The sequence below is a fragment of the Sceloporus occidentalis genome, unplaced genomic scaffold, assembly GCF_023333645.1.
Source record: "Sceloporus occidentalis isolate IW3139 unplaced genomic scaffold, rSceOcc1.0.p SCAF_11, whole genome shotgun sequence".
Lineage (NCBI taxonomy): Eukaryota > Metazoa > Chordata > Lepidosauria > Squamata > Phrynosomatidae > Sceloporus > Sceloporus occidentalis.
Window position 1 is genome coordinate 12,911,021 of NW_028316991.1, and position 16,035 is coordinate 12,927,055.

Here is a 16,035-nt window from a genome sequence, read left to right on the forward strand (position 1 = left end):
GAACCTGCTAAGTAAATGGTTATGTTAAAGTAATTTCTCCATTGGGCATTTTTCTTAATCTAAACCACTCCGCTGTCAAAAATTAGCCCCTGGCTGGGGCGTTTATTAAATTGTAACTGATACAAGCACATGCCAAATCGGGTCTTTTCCCTGTCCCTCCGAGGGTATAACTTTATAAAAATAAAATCTTATCTGCTGAAACCTTGTGCTCTGTGTGGTCATGCAGTGTATCGATACAAGCCCCACATAGCAGGAGAGTTACACGGTGCTGCTTTATTAAGACAGCCAGTATTTTTAGCTCGCTGGAGTATAACACACAACCACAGTATATTCTTTCCTTTATATACATCTTCTGTGTGGGAAACCTTTAAAAAGTAGTCTGCCTCACAAACCCCCTCAGGAGTAATGCGATGCGGGCTGTAGAGCTTACTGCACGTGATAAATGCAGATAAATGTTCAGAATATTCAGTATTTCTGCAAATGATTAGAAACCCAATTCCTACAACATCGACATGCAGTCCCCGACACTCCGCTTCCGACTCGCCAACAGTGACATCTAGTGGGAGGATGCGGTCACTGCGTGCCAACTTCATGATCGGTGCCAGAGGACAACAGGACATAACAAGAAGGTCATCGCATAACAATTTGGATTTAGAGAAACAAAAAGTTACAATCTAAAAATATACAGTAAATACCTTGAATATGTAACCGCTTTCTACATGACAATAAGAGGCACCTTCATTTCTTTTATACATGTTTAAAAAATTATCTCTTACTTGAAGAAACAAAATCATTGTTTTTTGTGGCACCAATTTTGACAAAGTCTTTAAATCTCTTGTTAAAATTACCTTAAGGCTCCTTATAATACGCTAGGATTATCGTCTTGTAACGATGGAAACCTGAGATTTTTAACACAGAACAGGGGTTTGTTCTTGTTTTATTCCTGATGTCAGATTTATAATAAACAGAAAAATGACTTTCGTGGATAATGCTAAGTATCCATCTTCTTCCTTGTTACCTGCCTTGGATGATTTATGAATGAGGCATCCCTTGGCATTAGTAACATGCGGGATTAAATACTTCATCCCCAATGTCCTCATTTTCTACAGGTACGCTCACATCTCTCACTAACCTCGCCACAAGCCTGGCACGCAACATGGACAGACTGTCTCTGGATGAAGAACATTACAACAGACAAGAGGAGTGGAGGAGGCAGCTGCCAGACAACCTGGGAGAAGGATTAAAACAGGGATTGTCCCGCCTGGGCATAAGCTTGCTAGGTAATCCAACCTGAACCTTTCTTTTCCATCATTAGTACAACAGATCTCCGGCTGGCCAGCTTACAATAGTCCTACCTGTTTTATTCTGTGCACTATTCAAATGAAAAAGTTACTGTAATGAACAGGCTATTAGAACTTTGTCATGTGATGATATTTCTTTGGGGTGTTTAAGATGTTTGTATATTGAATACATTTCACGACTATACACTGCTACTTGCCTTGTGAAGTAGTCCTTACGCCTCCTGATTCTTGTACCAGCATTTAGAAAATATAAAGTTGGAACAGCAGGTTATCCCCTAAATGCTAAAGCAGTACTCCAGCACTAGTTTCATGTCAAAGAACATCTTGCACGGAGAACCATTCAGCCCCTCTAGTCTGCCCATGTCTGCTGATGTAGAGACTCAGACCCTGGCCTTGTCTTTGATTTAGGATAACTTTATGTCCATCCCATTCATGTTTAAATTATTATTGTATGGGCTCTACTACATCTGATGCGAGGCTGTTCCATTTATCTGCCCCCTCTCTGTAAAACTTCCTTACATTACACCTAAATCTCCGGCACTCCAGTGTTAGGCGATGGCACCTTGTGTTAACAGCTCTCCTCTGAAATGATCTTCCCTCCTGTATTCCTTAAATCCCTTTAAGTATTTAAATGATCCTATCACATCAATATTATATATAGATATATTATATATAATACGGGGCACCTCTTTCCTTGCTAGGTTGTTCTAGGTATACTCTGCACTGGATCTCCTTACTAAATGACGATTCTCTGCTATGTTCACATGACTTTTGCATTCTGCTCAAGTAGTTTTCAAACAAAACTAAGCATCCCTGGTATCGGTGCCGAGGATTCTTCGTTCGCTAAGGTTTGGTCCGCAGCGAGCCATGCTGTAAACATTTACACGGTTATATCTTTCTGCTGACAGCCAGCATGCCCGTCACAAACATATTCCTGCGTTATATTCGCCAGAAGGTTTAACTACCGGGAATCCTAATCACTGTATGTTCCTTACTGCTGAAAGGTTATATACATACGTTTTTATTGCTACTCATTGTGTTGGCATCTCACCTGTTACATTGTACTTCACATGCCCAAAACCCGCCAAGATATTCTCAAGCCCTTCTTTGCCATAAGGAGCTTTAAGAAGCAACTGGGTATGGCTGCTGGCACATCCCATTCCATCCATACCCATACATGCTATCAATCTGTCTGTGGCCTGGGATCTAAACGATGGACATGGATTCATCAATGCATCAACATTGTAAAACTCATGTGTTTCAATTGAAAACACCTGTGTCTAGTGTATTCTGTCACCGCAGTTTGAATCGGGACACGGATGTTTGTACCCAAGAACATGCGTCATTGTTTGCATGTGACCGAAAAATGGTGTTTAGACTTGTGGTTTTCCACAAGCTTCGTTGAACGTTCCTAAAGTACGAGATGGTAGATCAAAGTAACCATAGACATTCCTTGCAAGAGGTTGGGAGGGAGATGGCTCTGTAAGGATTTGTAGACTTTCATAATCTCTAGTACATGGTCCTAAAATTGCAACCACAAGCCTCAAAAAGGTCCCCGGAGGAAGCGGGGAAAATCTTACAAGTTGAGCCAGAATAGCTGGAAGTGATTTGCATTCTAGCGTTCTGTGATGTGGGGGTCGTCCTTCGGTAATCTCAGTAAATTCTGATCAGGGCTGCTGGAGGAGTTATACGGAGCCACAGGGTAAATGAACAGCATGTTATCACCTAACCCTCTCGCTGATAATCCGATGCTGCATTGCGTTGGTTTGTCTCTCAAAAGCTTAATATTTGAATTATAATATTCAAGTATATATAGCTGGAAGTACATTTACAAACCATTTTAATCATACTAGTGTGGCCCTTAACAAACTTCAAATACCTATTCTCAACTTTATTCATCGATAATAAAATAGGATTTAAAAAAAAAAAGTCTATCCTAGACTGCCTCGACCTCAAGATGAAGAAATATCAGTGCAAAGTAAAATCCTTCCCAGCCGTCATACGCACTTTAATGTGTGCTCCCTTTACATTTTCATGATGTTACTTTTGGAAATGCATAGTATATTGTGCCAAACCCCCCCTCCCACATTTAAAAACCTTTTATCGCTTATCATTATTTTAAATTGTGTCTAAATTTCCCATGATGCTTCAGTGCAGACAGCATGCGCAGGAATCCGTGATGTGCCCCGGGGCTCTATCTGCTCTCTTTCTATCAGTCTGCCCGTGTATTGTCTTTAGAGATTAGTATCATCTATGCAGTTATATAGAAAGCTGTTATAGTGTTTTAGGATGAGACACTCGTACAAAATAAGACGGCGCTCACGGCACAAAGTAACAGGCCATTTTATGAATGATAAACAAATGATAATGTGTTAAATATACATGAATAGCATAGTGAATGGGTCTGAAAGGCTGTGAGGCTTAAAAAGCAAAATCTCCATATAGCCAGTGAGCAGTGAAACCAGACAATAACACTCATAACACTCATAACATGACCCGTACACTGCCCTGCACTTTATTGTATGATTTCCCAATGTGCATGGATCGCCATCCGAGTCACATGATCCGAGTCACATGATCCGAGTCACATGATCCGAGTCGGATTGAGACCCTGCATGTGGCTCCTCTTAGGCATGTGCCTAATGGATAATCCACCACCGCATGCGATCATCTATGTGCTTTGCTTTGATCAGCCTTTATTGGTCCCAAAAGCATGGATATGGACCTTGGCCCTGCTTGGAATTAGCATTTTTTTCTTTTTTAGTTTTTAGAATATTTTAGCCAATAAAGTATTTTTTCTTAGTAATATGACAAGCACACAGTGCATGTTTCTTTAATACAACATTCAGCCTTCATAGCCCATTAACGCGTGCCATATAAAGAATTTATAGCTTTCCAATAAAGTTAGTCATCCGTATAACTGGGCCAACTTGTCGGGAAAATAAATGCTCTGTTCATACCAAGTTACAAGCGGCTGATGGCTTGAAATTTGTGAGCGGAACAAACACAATGTGGTCCAAATCTCAGAATGGGACAAGAACATATCTTTGACTCTCCGATATGCAGTAAAGATACCTGTGATATTTACATATAAACACTTTATCTGTACGCTACGAGGAGCAGCCATCGTACTTTACTGTTGTGGATTGTTGATTATTGGTTCAGACAGCCATTGTAAGGGCGTGGATAAAGAAGGAAGAAACTTCGGAATAGGAGATGGAGTAAATAACGCTAGTTATGCCACATTTCGAGAGATATATTCCATGTAATAACATTTCCAAATGCAAAAAACTGCAAAGTGTTTGCATACTTCCCAACAGTCCTTGTTTTTACTTGACAGTCCTACTTCTGGGGCTGACCCCGCCCCTCCCATCTCTTAGCACACCCCCAGCATAGGGCACCTGACATGTTGGTAGTATATCTTTTAGTTATAGCAAAATCTGTTACGACAAACTTCTCCTTAAGAGCTGAGGTTTAATAATAAGAAAGTGGATCACGTTCCAAGTCATCCTCTGCTTCTGCAAATCCCGCCGTGTCCTGGTGTTACCTGCTAATTCCAAACACAATATTCCATCTTCAGCGCCGGGGACCATGCAGCATGTAATATCATTACCAAGACTCCACGGCCATCAAAAAGATGCATTGATGAGTGACTTCGGAGTAGAGGTCATGAGAAAACTCTCCGTTCCAGCCGTTTTTATGGAGTCCTGGTCACTGCAATCATTTTCCTCCAAAACAAATAAAAAGCAGAGGATTCCCAATTGATGTCTAGAACCCGTGATGCCGAAGGAGAAGTATTTTGTGTTACTGGAGATAGAGGGTAGGGCTCTAGCAGTGACAGGTTTTTGAATGTCACCTTCTTTCACAAAAGCCTTTTTATATCTCTGGAGTCCAAATATCTAAAGACATGAAATTGAAAAGAAAAAAAGGCAATATCGTAAAACTGTAAGAAACCGCTCTGTCCCCTGATAAACGTAATACTGTATTGTTTCGCTCCAGCGGAATTAAGTGTTTCAGTACCTTACTGAAAGCATCAGATTTCACAGGCTGTATTACTTTTTCAACAACAAAGCCAAAAAAACAATATTTGTCTATCATATATGTTGGCCAAAGCCAAAATTTGCTTTTAAGTTTAGTTTGCAAGATGACGAAAAAAAATTAATTCCAGGATGGTGTCCAAACTATGTTTAGAAAAATCCATACATCATCAGCCCGGCCGAGTTACGCCGAGGTCTTCGAGAACAGGGAATGGAAGCGAGAAGGCTGGTTGGGTGATACTGGAGACATCTCATAGACTTTGGAATGCTGGCCCATGGCTGGAAATATGACGAGCAAAGTATCACTGAGATCATTGATAAATGTGTTGAGCGGAAGGTACATCGTCCAAACCCAACTCCATTCCAGATGTAAATGTCCCCCCTTGGCTTGCGTTTACTCTCTCTTATCTATAGTAACGGTTTTGACTTATGGTTGTTATTTCAGGTGCAATAGCTGGCATTGTGGATCAGCCAATGCAGAATTTCCAGAGGACATCAGAGACCCAGACATCAGCTGGGCACAGAGCCAAGGGAGTTATCTCTGGCGTGGGAAAAGGGATTGTTGGCGTCTTTACCAAGCCAATCGGAGGAGCGGCAGAGCTGGTGTCACAGACCGGATATGGTAAGTGCTCAGAAATACATCATGTGTAATAGGGAGGGTTCTAGGTTTCCTTTGCCTTTTTAGGTATTGGGACACATCTATTCATTATGGCATTCGGGTGGTTTTTAGACCCATTCCCACAGGTGTGTAAATTAAGCACCTGGCCATACAGTCTGCATTTACATACATTTGTGGAAAAAGCGGGTTGTTCTGAAGAGCTCATTGAATTGAAGCGTGGTACTGTGATAGGATGCCATCTTTACAATAAATCAGTTTGTGGAATTTCATCCCTGTGAGATATTCCACGGCCGGCGGAAAGCGGAAGCGTTTAGGAACAGCAGCAACTCGGCCATGAAGTGGAAGACCACATGAAATCACAGAGTTGGGTCACCGAGTGCTGAGGAACATGGTGCGTGAAAGTCCCCAACGCTCTGCTGTTTCTATAGCTGAGGAGTTCTAAACTTCCACTGACATCAATATCAGCACAAAAACTGTGCAGCGGGAGCGTCATGGAATGGATTTCCAAGTAAAATGCCAAGCGTCGGATCGAGTGGTGTAAAGCGCGCTGCCACTGGGATGAACTGGAGCGGAGATTGCGAGCCAGACAACCTCATTCAACATCAGTGGAAAATTCCCACAGAAACACTCTGAAATCTTGTGGAAAGCCTTCCCAAAAGAGTGGAAGCTGTTATAGCGGCAAAGGGGGGGCCAACTACATATTACTGTCCATGTATTTAGAATGCAATGTCATCAAAGTGTAAGGGTCAGGTGTCCCAATACTTTTTTCCATATAGTGTATATGTGTGTGTCTCTAAAAAGTGACCTATACTAAAGGGTGACTCCTATATTACTTTTTGAAATGAACATGAATTAATAGTGTTTGCAGTCTCCCAGTAGCTGAGGGGTTGCAGACTGCAGTTTATATGTAACTGGATTTGGATCACCTAGGATGTTCAATAAGTAGGTATGTATTTATTTATATATAATGTATGGTCTAAGTGTTCTCTAATGAGACAAATTATCAGGCATAATGGAATTATTGAAATGAGATGCTCGGCCATTGTTTTGTTGCCATTGCAGCTGCTATATGTAACTCTTTTCACAATGAAATCTTTATGAAGTGGCAGCTATAGTTGGGGGGGCAGCCGGCACAATGCAGCAGAAAACGCACTCTGCTTAAATAACTTTGCGAGGGTTCGTGGCCCCTGTCGAATGTTTTATGGTATTGCTGAAGGTTTTACAAACCACTAATTCTTGCTATAATGACCATGCCTCATTTATAAAACCTTTACAAGCCATCCAAATGTACACATCTTGTATCATCTTCGGGGCTCCGTTTTCCACCCTGAGACCGGGTTAGATACTCTGCGGCTCGTCATTCAGAGAGCATACAGAGGAGCGCACGTCTCCAGAGGGCTCATAAATGTATATGTATCCACGTTTAACAGCTGGATAAAGTAACTGCTCTATAAATACCCGATCTAGGCAAACAGTTTGTTTTTTTCAATTTGACCGTCCGTGACACATATACATAGAAGTATTTTATTATAAAGCAGAGGACATTAACTACAGCCTTGACTATTTTCTGTATAAATTGTAGACCGCGTGCGATACCATTTGGGAATGGAGAGCTCTCAAGGGTATTAGGTTTCCTCTAATTGCTAGTATAAGTTTGGCTTTCAAACATCCATTTTTTTGGTTTTTAGCTAATGCAAGATCACTGGGGTTAAGTGCGCTGACATAGCATTTTAACATGTAAAGAATTATCTACGAGCTCCACGCTGCCTTCCAAACTTCTGACATCATTTCAGAGTCGTCTTATTTTGATTGCACTGTTTCAAATAGATGGATGACATATCTTACACATATTGCTCGCTTTAGATCTATAGTAGCACTTTAGCACTTGAAAATCTGGCCGTTACGCAGCCTGGAATTACTTGGGTATTACTCATGGAAATCACCCGTATCGAATAATGTGTACGGGTACAGACTGGGTTTGTGAGCACAGCCAGGGGTGGATTAACGATGGGGAAATGGGGCAATTGCCCTAGGGTCCCACTTGCTGCAATGCAGTTTGTATTGGTCAGAGCTGCAATATAGTTGTGCTGAGTGATGTAGGGGCCCCCACTGGATGCATGGGGCCCCGCAGAGAGACAGGCAGACTCCATTTCTGGAGTATGGTCAGCGATGGCAGTGTTAGCTTCCTACTTCCCATCGTGTGACCAGATTTGACAGTAAGAAGCTCCTCCTGTAGTCAGTAAGTGTGGAAGCTGCGCGGCTCTCTGCTGGGGAGGAAAATGCAAGGCTCAGAATTACTGCGTCAGCATCCCCGAGCCAGGAAGCTGCAGCTTCAGGAGAAGAGATACTGCGATGGTCAGAGCTTGGATCTGTGTTTATGGAAGTCAGTGGGGTTTGCAGAAGAGATGTAGTTTCACACTTTGACTTCAATTTGCATTATGAAGATCCAACTCCAGCCAGCTTCGACTGCAGGAAGATCTAAGCTGCCCTATATAATGCATATTTAAATCCACAGGATATCTTCTACGTCTCCTCACCCATACAATTCTGAATAGTAAAATGTGTGTCTTTGATATCTGTGTATGTTTATCCATGCATGTGCATTATTCCTTTGTGTTTTGGACCATTCCAAACGCTCTACTGGATGAATGGGCAACAATTCCGCGCAGAAACACAAAATCTTGCTGAAAGCCTTCCCAGAAGAATGGAAGCTGTTATAGAGGCAAAGGGAGGCCAACTACATACTAATATCAAAGTCCCTGTTGGTGTAATGGTCAAGTGTCCCAATACTTTTGTCCATGTAGTGTGTATATGTATATTATTTGTATTTTTTTAATATACCGTATTGGCTCGGATATAGGCCGCACCCGAAGATAGGCCGCACCCTAAAAGTTAGGTACTTTTCTAAGGAAAAAATTTTCTTAGTTAAAAAAAAACATAGAATAGATCTGCTGCCACTCTGCCCCCCCGAGAAATGCTGCCACTTTGCCCTCCACCCGATATATATACTGCCACTCTGCCCCCCCCCGAGATATGCTGCCACTCTGCCCCCAAGATGTGCCCCCCCCACTACTTACCAAAGAAGACTCCCGTGTGTCTTGCGGGGCCGGCAGGGGACACCTATGCAATACGCGAAGACAACTTCCGGTGCCGGCACGGGAGGTTGTCTAAGCGCATCGTGTAGACGTTCACCGGCTGCAGCGTTGCGCGTAAACAACCTCCGCTGCCGGCACGTCTGGACGATGTGCTTTAACAATCTCCCTTGCCGGGACTACCCCCGTGGGAATTCCGGGCAAGGGAGATTGTTAAAGCACACCGAGCAGACGTGCCAGCAGCGTGGTTCGTTCACGCGCATCGCCGGTAAACGTCTGCACGATGCGCTTAGACAATCTTCCGTGCCGGCACTCCCCCCGTGGAAAGTGCCGACAGGGGAGACTGTCAGAGCGTATCAGAGAGTAGGATGCAGATCCCCTGCACCGCTGCGGGGGATCTGTATCCTAACCCTGCTGCCTGCCCGGCGCCCGGGACTGCATGTCCCGGGCGTCGGGCGCTAGACCCCGAATATAGACCGCACCCCCACTTTAAAGATTTAAAAGGGGGGAAAAAAGTGCGGCCTATATTCGGGACAATACGGTATATTATATGCAGGGGGGGGCTTTAATAGTGTTGGACCAGTGCCCAATGTGATCTTATCCACCTCTGAGCACAACCCTAAATGGGGGCTTCTTTAATGCAAGTGAGTAAAGGAATATTTATTGATGAGAAAAATTTTATCCTCATTCCACATCATCCTGAGGGACCAACAGGGCACTAATCAGTTTTTAAATCTGCTTATATGTTGGTGTGGCCTCTGCCTAACCCTGGGTTATTGTTACTTGGATTGTGATAGATCTGTCATCTTGAAGTTGACAAATTTGTGGTTATGATGGTTCCATTTTACTCAACTGGAATGTGCTACATCAAAGTTCCTTTACCTTGACTTTATATATCAATCAACCTTCTGGCCACAAAGCATTCAAGAAAAATGTCATTATCCTTGTTTGTTCCAAGGTATAGGCATTCAGCGACACTGAACTCCCACTCCGGAGAGCGGTCTCTCCAGACCCTCCTGAGAACTCTGGCTCCACTTGCAGGTTGAATATAGGTACTGCATTCAACCACGCAAGTCAAAGGAGTCCAGCTTTCTAATCACTGTGATTAGTAAAATAAATGAAGAAAAAAAAAAATTTATAAAATCAGTTAAACAAAAAAATGGTCACATGTTAAAATAAATTCCAGTTCCAAAAAATGTAAAAAATAAATAAATATATATATAAAAAAATATATTTTTAGGAGCAAGTCCTAAAACTAGCGCTTTATCTTAAAACAATTCTCGCATGGAAAGAGCTAAAATACTGGCATGTTAAATGTCCATGGGGTGTGTACTGTACGTATGATTTGATTGGGTAAATTGAATTGGCCGGGTTCAACAATGTCCCAATGACCATATGTCTAATTTCCAATTTAAAAAATGCACATGTCCCAAAATGTGGCTTTCAGCCCCTCAAAAGTCCATGCATGGGGGGTATCACTTCACTCAGGAGATGTTGCTGAACACATATTGGGATGTTGTTTCACAGTGACATATACCAGGAGCGGTAAATTCATACCCACAAAAATACTACTGCTAACTTTGACAAAGGCTGGTGGTAGAATTAGTGCATGGGTTAAAATACCAGCATTTGAAATACCCTGGGGTGTCTAGTTTTCAAAAATAAATGGTTATATTGGGCTCATTAAATTGGCCAGCGTCAAAGATGTACCAAATAGGGCATGGGCAGTGGATCACCAAATAAAGTTTAACATTGAAAATGTGCATGCCCCAAATGTTGCCCTTTTGCCCCAAAACAGCCAGGCAAACCCATGCAAGGGTGGTACCACTGTACTTGGGGGATGTTGCTAAACACATATAGGGGTGTTGTGCTGCCTGGGGCGAAGTTTGAAATGACGCAACCCCCCCCCCCGCCGACGCCACTGCTCATTATCTACCCTTCCTCTCCCTACCTTCTCATTATCTACCCTTCCTCTCCCTACCTTCTCATTATCTACCCTCCTCCCTCCTTATTATCTACCCTATCCCCCCCCCCTTTGTACTTACCTTCCAGCAGTCCTGCGGCGAGAGTCTTCCTACTCTGCCACGGTGCGCTTTGCTTCACTGCTGAGTGCCGGAAATGACGTCATATTCCAGCACTCAGCATTACAAGCCGGCACCGAGACCGAGCTAGAGGGCTCACAGAGGAGAGGGGCGCCGAGCGAAAACCACTCGGCCCCCTCTGTCTCCTCCGTTTAAAAAAAACACCCTGTGTGTGTGTGTATGTATATATATATATATATATATATATATATATATAAAATGTGTGTGTGTGTGCAGACATTAAAGATGCCGTGTATGCATCCTATGAACAATATGTTTATATTCTGTAAATAAACTAGCTTTTTTGTTTGTGCTAAAGGTATCTTGCATGGAGCAGGACTCTCCCATCTCCCCAAGCAACGCTATCTGCCCTGTGATTTGAAGACCAACCAAGCTCCAAACAGCCATGTGAAATATGTCTGGTAACGTCAACCAACTATATCGTTTCCAATTTCTAGTGCATTCCCGTAAAACAAATGTTGATAAACAAGTAGAGGATACAGCTTCACCGCTATTGTTGTAAATGTACAGTCGTGTGAAAAAGAATTCTATGGTTTTACATATCAGGACATAATAACAATCATCTGTTCCTTAGCAGGTCTAAAAATTAGGTAAATACAACCTCAGATGAACAAAAAGACATGACATGGTACACAGTGTCACAATTTATTCTACAAAAATTAGGCCAAAATGGAGAAGCTGTGTGTGAAACACTTTATGACGCAATAGCTTGTTGAACCACCTTTATCAGCAGTAACTTGAAGTAATTGTTTTCTGTATGATTTTATCAGTCCCTCACATCGTTGCGGAGGAATTTTGGCCCACTCTTCTTTAGTTTTGCTTCAGTTAATTGAGGTGTGCAGGCATTTGTTTATGCACAGCTCTCTTAAGGTCCTGTCACAGCAATTCAATCGGGTTGAGGGCTGGACTTTGGGCCATTGCAACACCTTGATTCTTTTCTTGTTTAGCCATTCTGGTGTACATTTGCCGATGTGCTTGGTTTCATTGTCCTGTTGCATGACCCAATTTCAGCCAAGCTTTAGCTGTCAAGACAGATGGCCTCACATTTGTCTCAAGAATACTTTGGTATACAGAGAAGTTAATCATCTACTCCCAAACTAGCCATACCTCTAAAACATTGGCTTTTATAGAGGTGTTGCACTTGCTGATGATCAATTAATCAAGGACATTTGATTAGCAGCACCTGCCTGCTACTTAGCATCTTAGTTCCTATGGAAGCAGTAAGGGTGTAGTTATTTTTTCACACATGGCTTCTCCATTTTGGCTTTATTTATGCTGAATAAATCATGACACAGTGTAATATGTCATGTGTTGTTCATCTGAGATTGTATTTACCTAAATTTTAGATCGGCTAAGGAACAGATGATTGTTATGTCCTGATATGTAAAACCATAGAAATCAAAGAGGGTTACTTTTTTTTCCACACGACTGTATGTAAGACACCATCAGTTATACTGGTGGCGCCCCCCCTTACTATTTTTGCCCCTTGCATGACCTACCCGTTATTCTACTGTTGCTGCTGGCCTTAAGTCATCCCCAGTCTGTTCTTTGGCAGCATGCTTTCTCATGTACTGTTTCAACACCCTCTATATGTCATCTTCCTGCATGCTCTACTTAGTTTTAACAGGGTTCAAAGCTAGTTCAGTTATAATGGCGGTACACATTAAACCTAGGCCCGAAAAACCTGGACTATACGTTTTGTAAGCACCAGTAGATGACAGTTCTGTCTTACATGGATTCTAATAATGTTTTCCCTTTGCTGTGTTTTTTTCTCTACAGGAAAATGCTGCAGTCTCTGGGAAGACCTGAAGTCCACATGGCCCTTGATGTAGTTATGGTCAGTGGATCGGGACAGGAGTATATGGGATGCTTGCTACTCACTTCAGAAGTCCTGTTTGTAGTCAGTATCAGTGAGGACACACAGCAGCAGGCCTTCCCGGTCACTGAAATTGAGTGTATGGAGGAGCAGGGTACAGAGAACTGTCTAATAATTCAGATGAAGCAACAGCCAGCAGTCAGTGAACTGGAGGTAAGAATCCTAATGTCCACACTTACTGCTCCTACGCACCAATATCCGCTTCCAGCTGATGATCATCTGACACCTTGCTATTCAGACACACAGATTTTATTCACTGCCTTAGCAATTTGTACAAATCAAATCCATACTAGGTGTGTACGTTACATCCATGTACCTCTAGAGCAAGTACCGGTTTAAATCTGACACTTCTAGCCGGAATAACCCTATTCTCTTGTCTCATTTAGAATGATGGAACCAGAGAGAGACTTTCCGAACAACAGTACAGTCGACTGGTGGAGTATGTCTCAAAAACTTCTCATCACCTGATCCATAGCAACTCTAACCAACACGTGGCGTCTCAGGTAGTCGCTGCCGAACCACCCCCCGCCAACATCAAGACTTATCAGTACCTTGTGGACTGTCATTCTGGCAGGATATTCATTAACAAATTCAAAATAGTTAAAAATAAGGCTCTACGCAGGGGCTTCTGCTAATCCTTTGCCTAAACATTTACATAAATGATTGGATTGTCCTCCATCCACTCGGCTACAAAGGGAAGTAAAAATATAGTGCAATTTCTGTACATGAAAAATGTTCAGGAAGCCTTATATTTAAAAAAAAAAAAGTTTCAGAATAATGCACAATGTGTGATCTGCCTTTGGATCCACATTGTTCTGTTGCAATATGTTGAGAATGTAATTGTGATATACAGATTACCTTCATGTCAAGTGACCTAATGGCGGCTGCTTTCTTCGGTGGAAAAATGTTTACTTATGAGTACCTGTTCATGATACAACACTTAATTTAAAAAAAATAAAAAAATATATATATATACACCGTATGGCCAAGGAAAGGTTAAGCTAAGAATAGCCATAGATAGTGTAATGCCAATACCTTGTTCAGAGGACCAATCCAGCCGCCCAGAAACTGTCCCCCCAAGTGAGGTTACTCTGGGTCATCAGTACACTATATTGTTTTCTTGTCTTCTGTAGTTATGACAGATTATTTTGGGTAATGTACAGTAAAATATGAAGTTTATGGAATAACAAAACACTAGTTTTTATAGTTATGGCCCGTGCTGTTTCTGGGTAGGAAGACGGGGAGAATTGCAGGAATACAGAAAAACCAGGATCTGTGATTGTGAGCCTTTTCAGCAGCAAGCTTGGATTTGGAGTCTCATTTCACACCCATTGAATCTCCCCTCCCTCCCAAAGTGGAAAGAAGTATACCATATATCGTAGTTTCTACATACCATGCGATTGTGCCTGGGAATTATACGCACCTGTACTGAGCACAGCTATATTGTCACCTATTAAGTTGAAAGTATTTTAAAAAATATTTTTCCTGTGTATTTTGGATTTAAAAAACAGAACATATGTAAAATATCACAAAACTAAACTTAAATCTACGTTGGAAATGTTTAAAGAAAGCAATGTCTCGTGTGTTTTTTATGCATCCCGTGAAATGGTTTACTACAGATTGAGAGCTACTGCCACTGAGCATTTACAACATACACATCCAGCATATAAAACAGCAATATGGGGACAGATTTCTACATTGGTTAAGATGTCAGGTCATCCACTGCCGGTCAAGCAATAGGCCCTGCCGGTAATGCTAATGGGGGGGGTCATTTAAGACCTATTCGTTTGCTAGCACCCTGTGGAAGTGTGTTACAGCATCTTACTAAGGACTACACCTTAAATACTCTACCATTCTTTGGCCAACATGGAACATCGCAATTATTACCTAAACTGTGAAAGTAACCATTGTAGATATTTTCCCACTTCAGTCAGAAATCTGTTGCTTTGGATGTGGTATAACCTTTAAAGTGACAGCACTTCACAACTGGAGGTTGACAATATTTTATTTACGGTTTTATATCAATTATGTCCAGCACTGAAGCCCGCTTCCAAGGATCCCATCCACGTCAAGTCCTGCAAAAAAAAAAAAACACTATTACTGACAACTAAAAGGAATTCATCTGGAAACCCTCTAGCTTTACCACTACATTTAGTTTACTCCGTTACAGAATTTTGCAGGGGGAATCAAGGAGGAGTGTGAGAAGCCATGTTTCTCACTTTTCTCCCATGCTGAAACACAAATCAGCAACAAATTTAAAAAAGTTATTTTTGTTTAATAAACAAATCACTAAAATACAATATTAATTAAAAACAAAGTGAGCTAAGTGATGTTATTGCGACATCACCGGCATTAACACGTTCAAAAGGGTCCCTAAGAGGACCTCTAACCATACTGCACTGATAACCGTAGACAAGAAAAACCCTTACATCCCATTGCCCTAACACAACATCTAAAAGGTATAACCCCCCTGCCCCTGTTTACAACCCCAAACCTGTTAAGCCGTAAAAAAAAAAAACAAAAAAAAAAACTACTACCCTTACTATATGTAAGGGATGAATATGGCCCTCTAGAAAGAAAGGATGTGGGGTATTTCCGTAAGCAAGAGATGCAGTTTAACAAGTTTGGCTGGGTTTCTCTGCCACAACACATACTCTGTGCAAAAAAAAAAATCTAAACAGATGTGTTGGGGAAAAAAAAGCACAGGAAATAATTTCTGCGGCCACCTTTGACAGTGATTGGCGGGCAAATAGCTGCATGAAGAGTGCCTAAATACTCCTGATAAGAGTCTGGGTTGTCTGCTTTACAGAAATATATACTTTTGTGGGTATTTTTGGTTTGTTTAAAATTAGTTGCAATCCAATCATACCTAATGCAATTCTACAAATAATGTACACCTTATAGTATGTTCCCCATAAGTGCTGGGAAAGTATGGAAATTCTATATAAATGAGGTATTTTGGAAATCAGGACACCTGAATTGATAAACTTAGAGGGGATTTTCCGCCG

At 41.8% G+C, this 16,035-nt stretch overlaps 1 protein-coding gene across 1 annotated transcript in view; it reads left to right on the forward strand.

The window, feature by feature from the left end:
* LOC149305589 (intermembrane lipid transfer protein VPS13B-like) overlaps positions 1–13,662 on the forward strand; it is a 383,703-nt gene extending 370,041 nt beyond the window's left edge. The window contains exons 57-61 of the mRNA XM_089477585.1: positions 1,110–1,280; positions 5,784–5,960; positions 11,450–11,552; positions 12,931–13,180; positions 13,414–13,662. Of these exons, the coding sequence (XP_089333711.1) occupies positions 1,110–1,280; positions 5,784–5,960; positions 11,450–11,552; positions 12,931–13,180; positions 13,414–13,662 (950 nt within the window). The remainder of the gene's footprint in view (positions 1–1,109; positions 1,281–5,783; positions 5,961–11,449; positions 11,553–12,930; positions 13,181–13,413) is intronic.
* The last annotated feature ends 2,373 nt before the right edge of the window (positions 13,663–16,035 follow it).